Below are 18,810 nucleotides of genomic sequence, written 5' to 3' on the forward strand. Positions count from 1 at the left end.
CTGTGATAACTAGGTGAGGATACACCAGAGGTTTGTGGAAAATGTTTCTATGCGACAAAGTGCTATTATCAGTAATGCTACCTCAAATGTACAAAAGGATCTTCTTAGCCAACCTCTACAGCTGCTTTCTGGCGTGGATATTCTTGGGAATGCAAGCAGTGCACTTGAACACATGAGTAAAGGTGTTGCAGCTATATCAATGGATAAGAAATTTATCCAGAGCCGACAAAGACAGGTTTGTATGATATATGTCCATGTCATTTGCTTGGTATTATAATTCCGAAAATGTATTTCGCTGCTTGTAAGTCACTGCTGTAAAGTCATGAGAAGGGTTCACTTAGTTTCTATTTTGCTTATTGTATAGAAGTGCTGATAGAGAGGTGGTATACAAACTAAGAATCCAGATTTCTATCTTGAAAGTTCTGAAGCTCCTTAATTTCTTTTAATTTAAAATTATAAAAAAGAACCCAACATAGTATGACATTGAAGGTTCACTCCTATTAACCTGTTAACATCTGAAAGACAAGCTTTCATATGGAAACTCACACAGAAAGTTGATAAGTAATCAGGGTTAGAAGTTAGGGCTGATGGGTATTAAATTAAGTCACTGTATGTTTGCTTTTTATTTTTCTTTTGGATGTATCGTATATACTTCATATAATTCATATGTGGAAGATTTTCTTGATCATGAGATGAATTGCCAGCCTACATTTCCAGAAGCCACAGCCATATCCTAACATTTGTTTATTGCAGGAGAAAGTGGGTGACTTTGGTGATGTAGTCCGAGAAGGAGGTGGAGCACTTGCAAAAAGCCTATTCAGAGGAGTAACAGGAATGTTCACAAAGCCTCTTGAGGGTGCAAAATCATCTGGTGTTGAGGGTTTTGTTCAGGGTGTTGGAAAAGGATTAATAGGTGTTGCTGCTCAACCAGTAAGTGGAGTGCTGGATCTTTTGTCAAAAACTACTGAGGGTGCCAATGCAATGAGAATGAAGATACAGGCTGCTCTAACTTCTGAAGAACAACTCCTACGGAGGAGAATGCCGCGTGTAGTTAGTGGTGATAACCTGCTTCGACCTTATGATGAGTATAAAGCACAAGGACAGGTAATTATTGGTTCTGATTGCATTTAACTTTGTATTCACCATTATTTTTATGGCAAGATATGTGTATTAAATATTGTTCTTTTATATATATGGATACCTAGAGCAGCCTGCTTGATTCCTATTACGTCTTTATTTTTTGTCACTATATATCAACAAGCATGTAAAATATAATCCAATCTATTTATGCACATTCATGACTTCTTTGGCCGTTATAGGTCATATTTAGGCTAAAATGACATTTTCGCTCCCAACTTTGAACTTAAGAACCTAATGACTCATTTTAAACTTATTATATGATAAATATGCTTAGTTTTAAGTTTCTAAGACTTATTCTAATCTATTTATGCACATTTAATGCTTGTTTTATCGTTATAGGTCATATTTAGGAGAAAATAAGGCATTTTCGATCCCAACTTTAAAATAAAGAACCTAAGGACTTATTTTAAACTTATTACATGTTTAATATGCTTAGTTTTAAGTTTCTAAGACTTATTCTAACTACTTATACACATTTAAGGCTTGTTTGGTCGTTATAGGACATATTTAGGCTAAAATGACATTTTCGCTCCCAACTATGAACCAAAGAACCTAAGGACTCATTTTAAACTTACTAAATGTTTTATATGCTTATTTTTAACTTTCTAGGACTCATTCCAATCCATTTATGCACATTTAAGGCTCACTGTGTCGTTATAGGTCATATTTAGGCTAAAATGACATTTTCGCTCCCAACTTTGAACTTAAGAACCTAATGACTCATTTTAAACTTATTATATGATAAATATGCTTAGTTTTAAGTTTCTAAGACTTATTCTAATCTATTTATGCACATTTAATGCTTGTTTTATCGTTATAGGTCATATTTAGGATAAAATAAGGCATTTTCGATCCCAACTTTAAAATAAAGAACCTAAGGACTTATTTTAAACTTATTACATGTTTAATATGCTTAGTTTTAAGTTTCTAAGACTTATTCTAACTACTTATACACATTTAAGGCTTGTTTGGTCGTTATAGGACATATTTAGGCTAAAATGACATTTTCGCTCCCAACTATGAACCAAAGAACCTAAGGACTCATTTTAAACTTACTAAATGTTTTATATGCTTATTTTTAACTTTATAGGACTCATTCCAATCCATTTATGCACATTTAAGGCTCACTGTGTCGTTATAGGTCATATTTAGGCTAAAATGACATTTTCGCTCCCAACTTTGAACTTAAGAACCTAAGGACTCATTTTTAAATTATTATATGATTAATATGCTTAGTTTTGAGTTTCTAGGACTTATTCTAATCTACTTATACCCATTTAATGCTTGTTTGATCGTTATAGGTCATATCTAGGCTAAAATAAGGCATTTTCGCTCCCAACTTTAAAATAAAGAACCTAAGGACTCATTTAAAACTTATTACATGTTTAATATGCATAATTTTAACGATCTAAGACTCGTTCCAATCTATTTATGCACCTATAGGCTCATTGGGTCGTCATAGGTCATATTTAGGCTAAAATGACATTTTCGCTCCCAACTTTGAACTAAAGAACCTAAGGACTCATTTTAGACTATTAGGACATTGTCATTAGTTTCTTGAATGTTAAAATGTGATATTTAATTTGTATTTAATCTAATGTTTAATTTAAATTTCTGTTTTTGTAAAGGTCTACACTCCGAGGATTGCGCCTTATGCGAGGAATTTAATGTGGTTCGTGAGTAGGGATGTCAGTGGGGCGGGTTTCGCGGGAGACCCGCCCCGCATCCGCCCAAGTAGGCGGGGATGGAGGTAGGTTTGGCGGGTGATGGGGCGGGGATGGGTATAAAAATCGTACCCGCCATGGGTGATGGGGCGGTTGTGGATTTTGTGTTGAACTCGCCCCATCCCCGCCCGCCCCGCCCCATCCCCACTCGCCCCGCTTCATACCCGCCATGGGTGATGGGGTGATTTTGGATTTATTTGCATATTTAGGTGATAATATAAGTTTAGGTGAGATTTTTATGTTTTTTGTTTGAATTTTTTTTATGACGAGTATTTTTTGATTATATAGGTTACTTTAGTCATTAGTATTTTATTTTATTTTCTATAGTTAACTTTCACTAATCCGTATATATAGCAAATATTTGCTAAATAAGAAAAATTAGGCGGGTATTAGCGCGGGTATGAAGCGGGGATAAGACGGGGATGGATACCCAGTTGGATGGCGGGGCGGGGATGGATTTTAGCTTACACCCGTTGGGGCGGGGATGGGGATGAATTTTGTACCCGCCATGGGTGATGGGGCGGGGATGGGGATGAAAATTTTAGGTGGGGATGGGGATGGAGGGACCTACATCCGCATCCGCCCCGCCCCATTGACATCCCTATTCGTGAGCAATGGGCTAAGTTTTTTACCAGCAAGTATTTATTATTGGCTTTAGCGCGCTTGATCGAGTTGGTTTAGTTGTTATAGAATAAATTTTATATTAAAATGTATGTTTATGTTGAAATTGGAACATATATTTAAATGTAATATGTGCACTTTGGTTTTGGGATATATAGTATACAAAACTCCAGTTGTTGTTTTTATATTTGTTATACAGGTTGCGTTATTCTATTATTGTTTTGACAGGTTTCTATATTTGGTGCAAGGCACTCTAGGTATCCCTAAACAAAATTAGAATTTTCCCGCCAAAAGTGCTTTGTTGCAGCGTACATATATATTGTACGCTGCAACAAGGGAAATTTTTTTTGCAAAATTTCAGACTTGTTGCAGCGTACAAATAAATGTACGCTGCAAAAAGTTGAGTCTTTTGCAGCGTACATATATATGTACGCTGCAACAAGTCCAAATTTTTGCCAATTTTTTGGCACTTGTTGCAGCGTACATACATATGTACGCTGCAAAAAACCCCTTTTAGCAGCGAACATTGTACGCTGCAACAAGTTCAGACTTGTTGCAGGCCCCCCAGTTGCAGCATACGATGTACGCTGCAACAGGGGTCTAAAAGCCCGCTGCAATAAGGGTTTTTTCTACTAGTGCGGAGAGCTAGAAACTGTGAAATGCATGGCCGTGCTCGGATGAATCATAGGCTATGATTATCTGTTTATTTGATCACTTGAACTCTGAAACCGAGGAACACCTCTGGACATAATAAGGATGACAACTCTTACCTTATGTTCAAGAGCAAGCATCGAGCGACAAAGGAATTAGAAAATGCACACTTGTCCCTAAGGACAAGTGGGAGACTGAAGGAAATAATGCCCTTGGTCCAAGTATGCATTCTATGTTAAGTCTAATAAGTGCGGTTCAGTATTAATTAACAAGTTAATAATTCAGTGAGATCAAGTGAGCTGAATGCCTAGCTAGAGGCCGCTTCAGTTCAAGTGGAATTAATGATATTAATCCACAGCTTACTCTTGACTGAACCCGTAGGGTCACACAAATAGTACGTAAACGGATCAAGTATTTAATGGCATTAAATACTCCATCTATGGATATTCGGAATCGACGGATCTTGGTTTCAGTGGGAGCTGAGATCGTCACAGGCAAGAAATGAATGCTCCGGAAACGATGATATTACCGGAAACGGAAATATGGATCGTATCGGAAATATAAATATTATCCAAGTCGTAGATGTTGCCGGAAACGGAAACATGGTACGTATCGGAAAATATTATCGGAAATGGAAATATTGCCGGAATCGGAAATATTGCCGGAAACGGAAATATTGTCAGAATCGGAAATATTATCGGAATCGGAAAATAATTCCGGAAACGGAAATATTAAATATTTGTTCGAAACGGAAATTAATTCCGGAATCGGAAATATTAAATATTGTTCGTATCGGAAATGAATTCCGGAATCGGGAAATTAATCGGAAGCGTATCGTACGAATTAGCATCGGACGAGGCCTGCCAGACGAAGGCTCAGCACGAAGCCGGGCCATCGCCCAGCAAGCCAGCGTGCCACAACGCACCAGCCAAGGCTGCGCCAGGCCCACCGCAAGGCAGGCCCAGCGCGCGCCAACGCTGCGGCAGCGTGTGGGCCTCGTGGCAATGGGGCTGCGAGCTCGCGGGCTGCGCGCGCGCGCATGGCGCCCCTCGTGGGCTGCTGTGCGTGCGTGTGTGTGTTGGTGTGCTATACGAATCCTAAAGCTATCAGGTTTCGACTAATGATTAAATTCCTAAACCTAAAAGGATGAATTAATTAAAATAAGAATTCTATTAGGATTCTAGTTTAATTAATTCGTATCCTAATAGGATAACGATTCCCTTTCCATACCTCTATAAATAAAGGCCTAGGGTCATTATTTTGTATAGAGTATTCAAGTATTCAAAGTGATTTTTGAGAGCAAAAATTCAGTCATACAATTGCCTATACTAGCCGAAAATTCTAAGTACCTTAAGGGCGATCCTAGTTGGTCAAGCTTAAGGCGGATCCGGACGTGCTATAGACTATCTACGGAGGGACGACACTTGGAGTCCTAAAGACTTGTTCTTGTTCGGTTCGGGCGCAGCTAGGGAAGGAACGCAACAAAGTGTATGCATCTAAACTATGCTAAATGATTATGTGTAAATAATATGCTTTCCTGGCTTTATGGTTTTTCCGCATGATTTATGAATTGTCATATGTATCATAACCTAACAGTATGATCATCTACAATTGTTAGAAATTGATTGCATCTAGCTGAATCAATAATAGAGTAAGGTCCCCATACATCAATATGAAGTAATTCAAAAGGTCTAGCAGTCTTGATCCAACTAGTTGGAAAAGGAAATCTAGTCTGTTTAGCTAATGGACATATCTGACAGAATGACTTTGCTAAACAACCTGGAATATCAACTCCATCTAAGTTCTTTATTTTTCCAAATGACATGTGACCTAATCTAAGATGCTATAGTTTGGCTTCTTGAACAACAGCTGATCCAGTAGTTGAAAGACCATAGTTATTGTGAGGCAAATGTTTGTCTGAAGTCAACAAATCTTCATTGAGACTATACAAGCCCTTATGCAACCTACCAAGCAGAATATGCTTGCTCTTGGAAAGGTCCTGAAGAAAGAAATCATCATTTGTAAAAGAAACAGAAGAACCAACATCACAGCATAATTTGGATATAGAGATCAAATTAAACTGGAATTCTGGAACATGTAGCACATCCTTGAGTGTAATATCTGGACCTAGGTGAATGATTCCTTTAGGTCTTACTGGTAACTCAGTTCCATCAGGAATGGTGATTGTGTGCTGATCATTACTCACCGTTTCAAAAGAACTAAATAATGACAAATCTGAAGACATATGATCACTGACACCACTATCTAGAATCCAATTTCTTTTAAAATTAGCAGATAGACAGAAAGTAACTTTGTGTTGAGAGGTGGAAGCTAATCCAAGTGAGTGAGAGCCAGAATTCTCAGCTTGGTTAGCAACCTGATTGTTGTTTAAGTACTGCATTAAGTGACTGTATTGTTCCTTAGTAAAGGTGTCATGAACTACTCCTGATTCTCTCTCACTCCGTGTGTCCTTGGGAGAGTAATCATCCAATGAAGCTACTGCTTCTACTCTTTTTCCTTTGTTCTTGAAGTCTTTAGGATATCCATGCAGTTTCCAGCATTTATCAATTGTGTGGTTCTTCATTTTGCAGTGATCACAAAATAAGTCGTTTCTAGTTGAATTTCTATACTGATTTGTATTGCATGTAGTCTGAAATCCAGTACCAGAGTTTGCCTGACCAGAATGTGAAATATACTGAGGTTTGTAAGGCTTGTTGTCAAATCTTCTAGCACTGAAAGCTGTGGATTCTGAATTAGCTTGATGCTTGACATCATGCATTTCTTTCTGCTGCTCTTCTTGAAGTAAAAGGCCATAGGCTTTGGATATCGTAGGCAAAGGATTCATCATCAGTATTGTACTCTTTGGATGTTCATATTTCTGATTCAGTTTCATTAAAAACTGAATTAGTCTTTGGTTTTGTTGAGTCTTGAGAAGTTTATGTGTCAATGTGCAACTACAACCAATACACACACATGTAGGTAGGGGTTCCAATCTGTCTAGTTAATCCAAGAATAACTTGATTTTGGTGAAAAAACTAGCAATTCTTTCATCTTCTCCTTGAAATAATTCACTTAATTGCTGCTGAACTAAAAACAACTGTGGACCAGATTCTCTACAGTACCTGTCAGCCAATTCTAGCCATATCTCTCTTGCAGTTTTAAGATATAGGACACTTCTTGCTATCTTAGGTTCAAGAGAGGCTAGCATCCAAGAAATTACCAAATCATTACACCTGCACCATAATCTGTAATTAGTGGAATTAGCTGCTGGTTGATTCAAGGATCCATCAATGAAGCATAACTTGTTTCTGGCTAACAGTGCAATCATCACAGATCGTCTCCAATCGTTGAAATATTGACCTTCAAATTCAATGCTCACCAATTTTGTGGCATTTAGATCACTGTTTCTTAGATAATAAGCAGAATTAGGATTTAGTGAGGGATCTATTTGCTGATATGCAGGCATCTTGCTGCTGAATTTTCAAGAAGAAAGTAGAAAAGAAATGATTGAAATCTTCAGATTGATTCGACAATTGAACAAAAGTAGCAGGATCAGTTGATCATCTGCTCTGATACCATGTTAAAATCAACCTTCTAGGATGATTTCTAACTATGATTGTCTACTGACAATCATTGAAAGACAGAGAGAAAGGGAGAGAAAGAGAGATAAACTTGATGAAATGAAAGTTGATCTTATTGAATGAATAATAATTACAACAACAAGTGCTTATATACACTGAATGCAACGTGTTCTAACCAATGAAACAGCTGCATTCTTACACATCAGCATTAGTACAACTAACTAATTATCACAGTGCTAACAGAATTCCTAGATTTTAGGGAAGTTGGTTGAGCTGCATTCTTTTAGAAGGCACGTGTAGATGAAGCTGTTGCTTGCTGTTTGTTTGATGCATAATAGTGCTGCAGACTGCATGAAGTAGATAGGCAAGAATAAGGAGCTGCAGTAGGAGTGTATGCACCAACAGTAATTAATACTAGATCAAAACTTGAGTGGAAAGAGCGGCTTACTTTTTCCTCAGTGTTCTTCTTTTCTTTAAATCATTTGAATTTTTCGAAGATATTTTCTCTGATCTTATTATATGTGAATGTCTTTTTTTTTTTTGACATATGCTAAACTTACAAAAAACAACTAAGGAAAGCAAGAAAAAGAAATGAAAGTCGAAGCCGCTTTGTTTGCAAGATCATGCGCCATTTGGACCTGTTGTCGACCTACCTTGTGAATACTGCACCAGCCCATAGTCCTGCCCAAGCGACGAATCTCTTTCAAAGTCCAGAGAATTTGTATGTTACCAGCATCCGGATGTAGTAACATGTCGACCAACATTTGAGAGTCAGTCAGAATCGTAACACGTTGGAGAGTAGCATCAGTACTCCATTGGATGGCCAATAAACACGCAATTGCTTCCGCCTGTAGAGCTGATTCTGCTATTCCTGCCTGCGCACCTCCCAAAACCCTATCCGTGGGCCCTTGTTGACTTTCAAGGAACCAGCCCATACCTGCAATTCGGCTTCGCTTCTTCCATGACCCATCAACCTGAATAAACCTACATGTTCCTTCCATTTCTGTACCAGTAAGTATTGCTCTACAAAACCCCGAAGGGTAGATCATATCAGTTTCCGGAGGATGAAGAAAGCGGAGATTCAACAAAGGCTTATTGGTGTAGATTCTGTGTTGATTCATTCCCTCTGTAATAAGGGCAAGAACTGTTGTAACATTACCCATAATATTCCTGAAAATCCTATTATTCCTCGCTAACCAAATTCCCCAAAGCGAAGCAATAAAGTAGACAGTCCTCGGACTATCTTTCCCATCCTGGCATTGAAAAAGCCGGATATAGTAGAGAAACCAATCAACGAAGGAAAGGTCCTCATTGTTTTCTGAATGGATCGCAAGGGATCCAAACCTCCACACTTATTTCGCTAGATCACAAAAAGCGAAATAGATGTTGAAAATCCTCATGCTCAGTTATTATGTAAATGTCAACAAGTAAAATTCAACCATTACGGAGTACTATACCAGCCGTTTGATCAATTAAATTCATGATCGAGAACTTAAAATTCTCATATAGACAATAAAATTAAAGGATAACTAGGTAATTAATTTTCATAGACCCTTGTGGCCTTGACCCTTCCACTTCTCAAAATGCTAGGAGTAGCATGTTCGTTAAATGTGCATATAGCATGAATGCATTATACAAGTAATTTTGTATTATTAGTAGTAGTTTTTTTTTTTTTTTGGGGGTGAAAGTATGAAAGATGTAAATAGATACTCCTTCCATCCCTTAGTACTCGCATCGGTTTTTTTCGGACCGTCCCTTAATATTTGCATCACTTCTATAAATGAATTTTCTTACCAATATAATATTATTTCTCACACTTACCTACTAACCCACCTACACCTCTACAATTTTTTTTTAAAACATTTCCACCCACACTCTCCACTTCCCACCCCTTACACATTTTCCACTAACTATATTAAAATAAATAGGAAAAATTGATATTGACAGTCCTAACTATGGTCACTTCACTTTTAAAGGTCCCAACTTTTTATTATTGTAGAGTGGTCTCAACTTTAAGGTGTGTTTTCCCAGAATGGTCCTTTAGTTTATTAAACTGTTAATTAAGTTGATTTAAGCATATCATACTATTCTATTTACTTCATTTAATTAAAAAATATGGTTATTGCACGAGAGATACGAGTCTTAATTAAGTTATTTAGCACTTAATTTTAACTAAGGGACCATTTTTGGAAAGGACTCTCTATAGTTAGGACCACTATGAGATAATCAAAAGTTGGGACCTTTTAAAGTAAATCGGCCATAGTTGGGACTGATAATATCAATTTTTCCAAAAAAATATCCCACTATCAACTAAAACTCATTGCATTAATAAGTCAATTCAAAGATTTTAAACTCCACACCGATCAAATCGGTGCGAGTATTAAGGGACGGATAGAGTATTTGCATGTTTGACCAGAAGCTCATAAAATAGCTAGGCCCGAACGTTTTTTTGTTTTTTTTTGGTGCCATGCAACATGCCGCTCAGCTTCGGGAATAAATTAAATTTGTTGCACGTGAGTTTTGAAAAAGCCCAAATATAGGCACATCTATGGATTTGAAATTTGTCAAAGGTGTATGGATGATTATTGATAACAAGATCGAAAAATTTGCCACTTCATATTGTAAAAGCTATGCTCTATTATACATTTGTACACACTATATTAGATTTCGTATATGTACGGATATTTGAAATTATTTGACCAATTTAAATAAATGTAATATATATGATTAGAATATTTCTCTTTCTAAAGTTACTAAATAACTAATAAATCCCGAGCATACTCATTTAATCTATCATGTAGAGTATGCAATTTTCGTCCTACTATGTATTACATATTTTATATGTTTGATACACTATCTTGACCAAAATATTCGATATACCATAATGTTCCGGTGTTGTAAAGATGGAAACAATGGGCTTCGAATGAAGGCCCTTTCGTATGTGTTGAAGATCTTGCTTGTTTGAATGAGTAGAGTCCGAATTCACCTGCACAAGAGCAAAGTCACTAGCCTCGGGGGTGTTTCCGAGGAAAGCCCCTCCGATGCCTAAGTAAGAACGATGCTCGGATTCTAGAGAGAAGTTCTCTAGAAGAGTAGTCTTAAGGCGATAAATTGGACGTACCTTGAGGTGTGAGCCTTGGCGGCCTATTTATAGTGTTTGCGTAATAAATGCCCATAGGTCATTTATTGCTGTTGGGCCTTGGGCCTTGATGGATGGCTGACTAGCCATTGGCAGGTTTGATGCTGTTTGTTTAGAGCCATTGGGCTTTGGACTTAGTGGCCCAATTGAGAATCAATTGGGAGCCCAAACAACATGCCCCCCAGACCCGGTCCATTTAGAATTAAATGGGTGGGTTTCCAGCTGTCAGAAGTCCGAAAGTTCCCCCTCTTTTTTGAAAAGAGATGATTTGCATTGATGACAAATGTTGGGAGTTGTATTGTGTTGTGGAGATCGTGGGTTGAGGAAGTTGATGCGCCACCTTTCTTTTCTATAAATACTGGGTGCTTTGCTCCTTTCGAACTTTTTACTCTTTCTTTCAAACTCATTCTCTCTCTAAATTCCGGCGATCGCAGTTTTTAAGTTTCTTCAGATCTACGAAATTCGGCCAACTTTAGACTTCGGGAACTTGTGTTGTTCGTTTTATCGGCGAGTTCCGCTTCGGAAAAAGGTAATTTGTTTCTGAATTCTCCTTTTTTCTTCGTTTTTTCTTCTACCCCTCAATCTCAACCCTAGACCGAGAATTCGCGGCCATGGCAAAGAATAGGGGCAAAAGCAAGTTCGTCGTTGGCTCCTCTAGTGAGAGGGAGAACGTGCCTTCGGGAAGGTTGCCGAAAACTTCGAGGGGTCGGCCTTCGGAGAGGCCGGTGGAGAGGCGTTCGACTGGTTGGGATGCTTCCAAAGATGATGTTGTTGGCGGGTCTAGCGTGTCTGAACGCGCAACTTCTGGTAAGAAAGCTGGTTCTTCGGGTGTGCGCCGCTCTTACCCTGAGTTTCCAGTTCATTGGACTGAAGCTGATCCGCAGGGCAAGTATGCCCCGATCCTGCATGAGACCACTAAGATCGATGGTCCTTTGGAAAAATCGGTCAGTGGTGACTGGTTGGTGGAGGCGAAGCTGGGGAACTACCATCGGAGGGCCGAAGAGTTATACGGAATCCAGCACGCCTTGGGGTACTGGTGCGAGCTTCCCGATAAGGAGCGTCCTCGGGTGACTCATCCGCCGAGGGGGTTCATCTCTGTGTATACTCATCACTTGGAGAACGGTCTCCGCTTTCCTTTGGATCCCTTCGTTTCCGAGCTCCTGGTGTCGTACAACATCAGTTTGGCCCAACTTACCCCCAAATCTATGAGGCACATCATCGGATTTAGATGGGTGTGCGATTTTATTAACTTTCCCTGTTCTGTTGCCGTGTTTCGGGATCTGCACGATCTATCTTTCAATCACGCTTCCAAGGGGGATGGGTATGGTTGGTGGACCATCATCAACAAAAGGTCCCGAAGGAAGGGGGAGCCGAACTACATTACGGCCTACCCTTACCTCAGCTTTGACCATAATTGGAAGACGGAGTGGTTGTTCGTTCGTGTGCCGACAGATCCGAAGCATCCACATTTTTACCGCCCTCCGAAGTGGTTTGTGACTCCTGATCCTGATATGCGAAGCGTGGCTGCTCCGGATCGGAACCATCACCACTACGTGGATCTCCTCCAGTGGTTTTTGGCTCGGGAGGACAACTACAAACTGCCGTCCAACTGGCTCCCGAACCTCAACTATATCTTGCGGGAGGACATTCTTGCTGTTGCCGGTCTCAGCAGGATTTTTGACAGGGGTAGGTGTCTTTCGGCTGGGACCGTGCTTTAGTAAGTTTGTCCTCTTCCTTTTTGTCTCGTTTTATTGACTTTGTTTTGTGCTTTATTTCTGCAGAGTACGGCTTTAGCTGCGTTGATCCTGTGGTCTTGGGCATTTCTTTGGATCTGAAGACCATCCACGACTCGGCTCCTGATTACAAGTTCGGAAAAGAGAACCCTCGTAATCCTCGCTTGAAGGATTACGTGCTGTCTCCGTCGGGTGTCGCTCGGATATCTGAAGTTCGAGCTGATCCGTGGGATTCTGCCTCTTCTCCCGAAGCTGTTCCAGTGAAGGTCGTGCTCCCTGATTTGAGGACAACCTCGGATCCGGTGAGTGTTTCTATATCTCGAAGTCTTTTGTTTGTCTTTCTTTCGGGTTGGCCGTCGGCTAACGTCTTGGTCCTGGACCATCTTTTTAGGGTCCTGGGACTGACGCTGTGCCGCGTGCCGTTCCTTCGGTTTCATCTCCGGCTCGGATAGATATCTCTTTATCTAGGAACCGGGTACTTCACGGTTTTTTCTTTATTCCTTCCTTTGCCTTCTTTTACATTTATTGACCCTTGGTCTCCTCTGTTTAGGATCAGCGCAAAAGGAAGGGTAGCACTCTTTTGAGGCCTTCCGCGCATCCGAAGAAAGCGAAGGCTTCTCAGTCCTCGGAGAAGGTATTTGTTCTGACTTGGAGCTTTTTGTAGTCCGTTCTCTCCTTTTCTGAAACTGACCTTTGAGCGTTTGCCCTGTAGGAAGCGGTTTCGGAAGTCATGCCTCCTCCCAAGAATCTCCTTCACTTCATGCCCTTGCCAGGGCAGAAGTTGAAGAGTGTGGTGGTTGCGGAACTGCCGCCCGTGGACCAACCGTTGGCTGAGGAAGATACCACCCCCTCTCCGCTGAAGCCGTCTGCTGCTTTAGGGATCGAGATCCAGGATATAACCAAGGTGATGGAGGCGATTGAAGCCGACCTTGTTCCTGGCTCGGATGTCCCTATTGTGGCCGAGCAGAAGGAGGAATCTGCTGACGTTTCTCTCGAAAGGGAGAAAAGTCCAGATAAGGAGATGGTGGATCTCACCGAAGCTCACATGGAGGTTCCCGAAGCTGAGAAGGAGGTCCCTTCTGCTGAGGAGGAGCAACCCGAACAGGGTCTGACGAGGAAGAGGCGCCACTCGACCTTGGGCTCTACTTCGACCTCGGCCCTGGATAGACTGATCCACGCTGACCCTTGCTCGGATGTTCCGCTGAAACGGATCCCCGAGGAGGTAAGGGAGGCGATGGCTCGCTATGCTAGAGCTCCGGTTTTGGGGGAGAACCCCATGGCTCATGTGGGATCTTTGGTGGGTCCCGAAGCTGCACGGGAGAATCTTCTTCGGGCCAACCCGCAGTGGAGGGTTCCTGGAGCTGAGGAGAGGAACCCAGCTATGATGGCCCAGAACTATCTGAATGAGGTAAGTGTTGGATTTTCAATTTTTGAGTTTCGTTTGTGTTTTACTTCTTCTTTTCCTCATCCTTTTTCTTCTTTCCCTAGGCTGTTTTCTGGTCCTCGTTCGCTTCCGAGTGTAGCTCGGTTGAGGAGAGGCAACTGAGGAGATATCAGGAGGCTTATGCTCGTGATATCCCTATTTTGGACCAGAAGGCTGGGCAGCTCTTCACCGAGCTGGTGGAGGTCAAGCAACTGTACCTTCAGTACAGTCGTGAGGCTAGGGAATCGGCTGAGCAGATCGGGGCCGAAGTTGGGAAGCTTACTTTCCAAGTCGAGGAGGATGCTGAAAAGATAGCTTCCTTCGACAAGGAGAGGAAAGAAATGGTCGCCAAGTTTGCGAGCGAACTCGAAGAAAAAGACAGTCTTCTCAGGGAGATGACGTCTAAATTTGAGGCGGCCATTAAGCAGAGCCAGGAAGCGGAGGCGAGGCTTCAGCAGTTTGTCAAGCATCGGGAGATTATTCAGAATCAAGCTGACAAGGTGCCCGTTCTCCAGCTGAAGATCCGAGAGAAGGATGCGGCCATTCGGAAGTTGGAGCAAGAGAGAGTTGACCTCTACACTGCTGATCAGTGTAGAGAGCAATACTGGAATGGCATCCTGGGTGCTCGGCGGATGTTCGCGAAGCATATGCCTCATTTCCCTTGGAATGAGAAGGTTCCGCTCTGGATGAGGGCCCAGGATCACTTGGTGGAGTGCCAGGCCGATCGAGACGAAGCTGAAGCTGAACGCCAAGCTGCTCTTGCAGAGGCTCGGGCCCAGAAGGCGACTTCCGAAGGTGATACTACTGCTGGGGGTTCTTCGAAGGATGCTCCCCTGGGGGATGCTCCTGAGACTCCCAAGAGTTAGGGATTCGGGCAGTCGTCTTCTTCAGAGTCGGTCGGTTCCAGTTGAGGACTTCCGAACATGTGCTTGCCTTTCCCCCTTTTGCCTCGGCGCTGCGTTGTACTCATTTTTTTTTGTTTTTCTTTAGTACTTCGGTAGGCCGGTATTGTCTGTTGATGGCTGCCGATTTTAACTGTTTCATTTTGTTTTCAATTTTTGAGGCTTTCAATGTATTTGTACTCCCCCCAAATATTGAATAAAAAATGAATGTTTGTTACTTGGCTGCTTCTTTTCAATTTTGTACTCTCGCAATTTTAGGTCTTTGAATCCGTAGATTCTCCGAGCTCTTTCTTCTGTAGACTTGCTACAAACCCGTAGATTTGCTAAGAGATTCTTTAACTTTGCGAGTTCTTCAAATCCGTAGATCTGCTAAGAGACCCTTTAGTTTTGCGAGTTCTTCAAATCCGTAGATCTGCTAAGAGACTCTTTTAATTTTGCGAGTTCTTCAAATCCGTAGATCTGCTAAGAGACTCTTTTAATTTTGCGAGTTCTTCAAATCCGTAGATCTTCTAAGAGACTCTTTTAATTTTGCGAGTTCTTCAAATCCGTAGATCTGCTAAGAGACTCTTTAGTTTCCAGACTCTTCAAATCCGTCGATCTGCTCAGAGGTCTGGATTGTTCTTCCGATCTCTTGTGGTTCGGAAACCTGGGCAAGAGATCGCTAGTCTGCCTCTTAGTTATGCCTTCGGCGATCCGTGGATCTGAGCCGGAGTTTTATAACTTGATTCGAGCGACTGTTTGTGGCGAACAAGTTTTATTTGGTTATCGCGAATCCGAGGATTCTGGACGATTCCCTGAAGTGTATGATTTGGTCATTTCTTGCATTTTATCAAGGAATGGGCAAAGTCAACCTGTTTTTAGTCTCGGATTGATCAGATCCGAGGCTGCATATATATATAAGGGGACAATAAATATAGAGATAAGTTTAATGAAACACATGGTGCCAATGGCTTTCCTCTTCTCATTAAACAACTTACTTGGTTTACAGACAGAGATCATACAAAATATTTCTTGAGAACATCGGTATTCCAATGGTTCTTCAGAATTGTTCCATCTAACTGTTTTAGCATAAACGTGCCTGGCCTTTTTTCGGAATGGATGATGTATGGTCCTTCCCAAGTGGCTGAGAGTTTGCCATGGATCCGTCCTTTCTGAACCGATGCGGCGTTTCTGAGCACTAGATCACCGACTTTTAGGGGTCTGGCGTTGACTCTTCGGTTATAATGCTTGTTGACCCTCTGCAAATAGGCTGCGTTGAGTGTCCTTGCATCGTTCCGAGCTTCGTCCAGTAGATCGAGAGCTTCAGACAGAAGTTGGTTGTTGCTTTCTCCTTGGAGCCCATCATACCTGTTGTATGCCTGGATCCTCAGGCTTTCTGTTCCGATTTCCACAGGGATTACGGCTTCGGATCCATATACAAGGTGGAACGGTGTTTGTCCGGTAGCCTCTTTCTCAGTGGTCCGAAGGGACCATAGCGTTCCGGGTAGCTCTTCTAACCACTTGTTTTTGTCATCCTCGACTCTTTTCTTGAGTGCATTGAGGATGAGTTTGTTAGCAGCTTCGGCTTGCCCGTTGCTTTGTGGGTGGCAGACTGCCGAGTAAGCTAGGTGTATGCCGAACTGTTTGCACCACTTTTGCAACGGGGTGTTGTCGAACTGTTTCCCGTGGTCGAAGACCATCAGTCTTGGTATGCCGAACCTTGTGATGATGTTCTTCCATATGAACTTGCGGACCTGAGGTTCGGTGATGGAGGAGACAGCTTCGGCTTCGATCCATTTGCTAAAATAGTCGACTCCTACAATCAACCACTTCTTCTGGTTCGTCGCTGAGGGGAAGGGACCAATGATGTCTAACCCCCACTGTGCGAATGGTAAGGGATACAGTGTTGATTGTAGGGTTTGAGCTGGTTGATGGATGGCTGGTGCGAACTTTTGGCATTTCTCGCATTTCCTTGCCATCTGCTTTGCCTCGGAAACCATAGTGGGCGGTAAAAATGTGGATGCTTCTCTCTTGGTGAACTTCCACGTGGACCGACCTGTTTAGGTCGATGAGTGTTGAGCTTGCGAGTTTTGACAGTGCGTCTGCTTGCGTGTTTTGTCCTCGGGGGATGAGAATGACTTCAAAGGATCTTAACTTTGACGTTAAGGATTTAATTTTTGCTAAGTAAGCTGTCATGCTGGGCCATTTGGCCTCATACTCCCCTCGGATCTGGTTGGCTACAAGCTGGGAATCAGTTTTGAGGCAAACATGCTCGGCCTCCAGGGATAAACAAAGCTCTATCCCTGCGATTGCGGCCTCATATTCGGCCTCGTTGTTAGTTGCTTTGAAGCCGAACTTCAATGCATACTCTATGCTTTTCCCCGTCGGGGGGATTAGTACAACTCCTGCTCCTGAGCCGTTTATTGTGGAAGATCCGTCGGTGAAGACCTCCCAAGTGCTTTTCGTATCGTCCAGCATTTCCTGGTATGAGCACTCGGCCAAGAAGTCTGCCAATGCTTGTGCTTTGATTGCTGTCCTCGGCTGATATTTGATGCCGAACTCTGATAGTTCGAAGGCCCAGGCAGCCAATCTTCATGACCTCTCTATTTTGTCGAGTACTTTCTCGAGCGGTTGGTCAGTTAGTACTGTGATCTGGTGGGAGTCGAAGTATGGCCTCAGTTTTCGTGCAGCTACCACTACTGCATATGCGACTTTCTCGATGAGTGGGTACCGGGTTTCGGCCCCTGTGAGTGTTCGGTTGGTGAAGTAGATTGGCTGTTGCTTCTTTTCTTCTTCCCGAAGAAGCACTGCGCTGACGGTTCCAGGGCTAACTGCGACATATAGGTACAGGGTTTCCCCCTCCTTTGGTCTGGCCAGTGTCGGCAGTTGAGCTAGGTGGGCTCTGAGTTGCTGAAAAGCTTCTTTTTGCTCCTGTTCCCATATCAGTTCGGGATCCACTTTCCTCGGGACCCCCTTTTTCTTGACTGGTTCTGCTTCTCCTCCGGGGAGGTTCTTTGGTTTCAGTGCTTTGAAGAAGGGGGCTCCCTTGTCCGAGGCTTTTGATATGAACCTTGTTAGTGCGGCTAACCTGCCGGTTAGCCTCTGCACATCTCTCTTGGTCTTCGGCTTGGGTAAATCCAATGCCGCTTGGACTTTGTCTGGGTTCGCATCAATTCCTCTTTCGCTCACCATGAATCCGAGGAATTTCCCTGACTTCACCCCGAAGACGCATTTTTTTGGGTTCAGCTTCATGCTGTATTTCCTCAGATTTCCGAAGGTCTCTGCCAAGTCTTTGACATGGTCTTCCTCCTTGATGCTTTTTACGATGGAGTCATCCACATAGACCTCCACATTCCTCCCTTTCTGGTCGGCGAAGACGTGATCAACTAGCCTCTGGTAGGTGGCTCCGGCATTTTTCAAGCCGAAAGGCATCATTTTGTAGTTGAACACTCCTGCGCTTGTGATGAACGCTGTCTTTGCTCTGTCATCGGGGTGCATGAATACTTGGTGGTAGCCTGAAAAGGCATCCATGAAGCTGAGCAGTGCATGGCCGCTGGTGGAGTCAACCAATTGATCTATCCTTGGCAGGGGATAGCAGTCTTTGGGGCAGGCTGTGTTCAGGTCTGTGAAATCCACGCACATTCGCCAGGAGCCGTTCGCTTTTTTGACCATCACCACGTTGGCCAGCCATTTCGGATACATGCATGGTTCAATGAATCCGGCCTCCTGCAACTTTTTCACCTCCTCGGCGATGGCTTTGTTTTTCTCCGAGGAGTAGTTCCTCTTTTTTTGCTTGACTGGCCGAGCTTCAGCGTTGACGTCCAGCTTGTGACAAATGAGCTTCGGATTTATCCCTGGCATATCTGCTGCTGACCATGCAAAGATGTCTTTGTGATCCCTGAGTAATCGGATCAAAT

At 42.4% G+C, this 18,810-nt stretch overlaps 1 protein-coding gene across 1 annotated transcript; it reads left to right on the plus strand.

Moving 5' to 3' along the window:
- The first annotated feature begins 8 nt into the window (after window positions 1-8).
- Window positions 9-5,965, plus strand: LOC130465476 (uncharacterized). The gene is made up of 3 exons (XM_056834249.1): window positions 9-235; window positions 754-1,104; window positions 5,897-5,965. The coding sequence occupies exons 1-3, from the start codon at window positions 50-52 to the stop codon at window positions 5,963-5,965; spliced, it is 606 nt and encodes a 201-aa protein (XP_056690227.1). The 5' UTR covers window positions 9-49.
- The last annotated feature ends 12,845 nt before the right edge of the window (window positions 5,966-18,810 follow it).

This window comes from Spinacia oleracea, chromosome 1 (assembly GCF_020520425.1).
Source record: "Spinacia oleracea cultivar Varoflay chromosome 1, BTI_SOV_V1, whole genome shotgun sequence".
NCBI classification, from domain to species: domain Eukaryota; kingdom Viridiplantae; phylum Streptophyta; class Magnoliopsida; order Caryophyllales; family Amaranthaceae; genus Spinacia; species Spinacia oleracea.

Excerpts from the sequence above, each read along its gene's own strand:
- LOC130465476 (XM_056834249.1), top strand. The coding sequence starts at position 50 with ATGCGACAAAGTGCTATTATCAGTAATGCTACCTCAAATGTACAAAAG. Across the intron at positions 236-753 it reads TCCAGAGCCGACAAAGACAG|GAGAAAGTGGGTGACTTTGG; the intron begins GTTTGTATGATA and ends TGTTTATTGCAG. Across the intron at positions 1,105-5,896 it reads AGTATAAAGCACAAGGACAG|AATGACTTTGCTAAACAACC; the intron begins GTAATTATTGGT and ends CATATCTGACAG.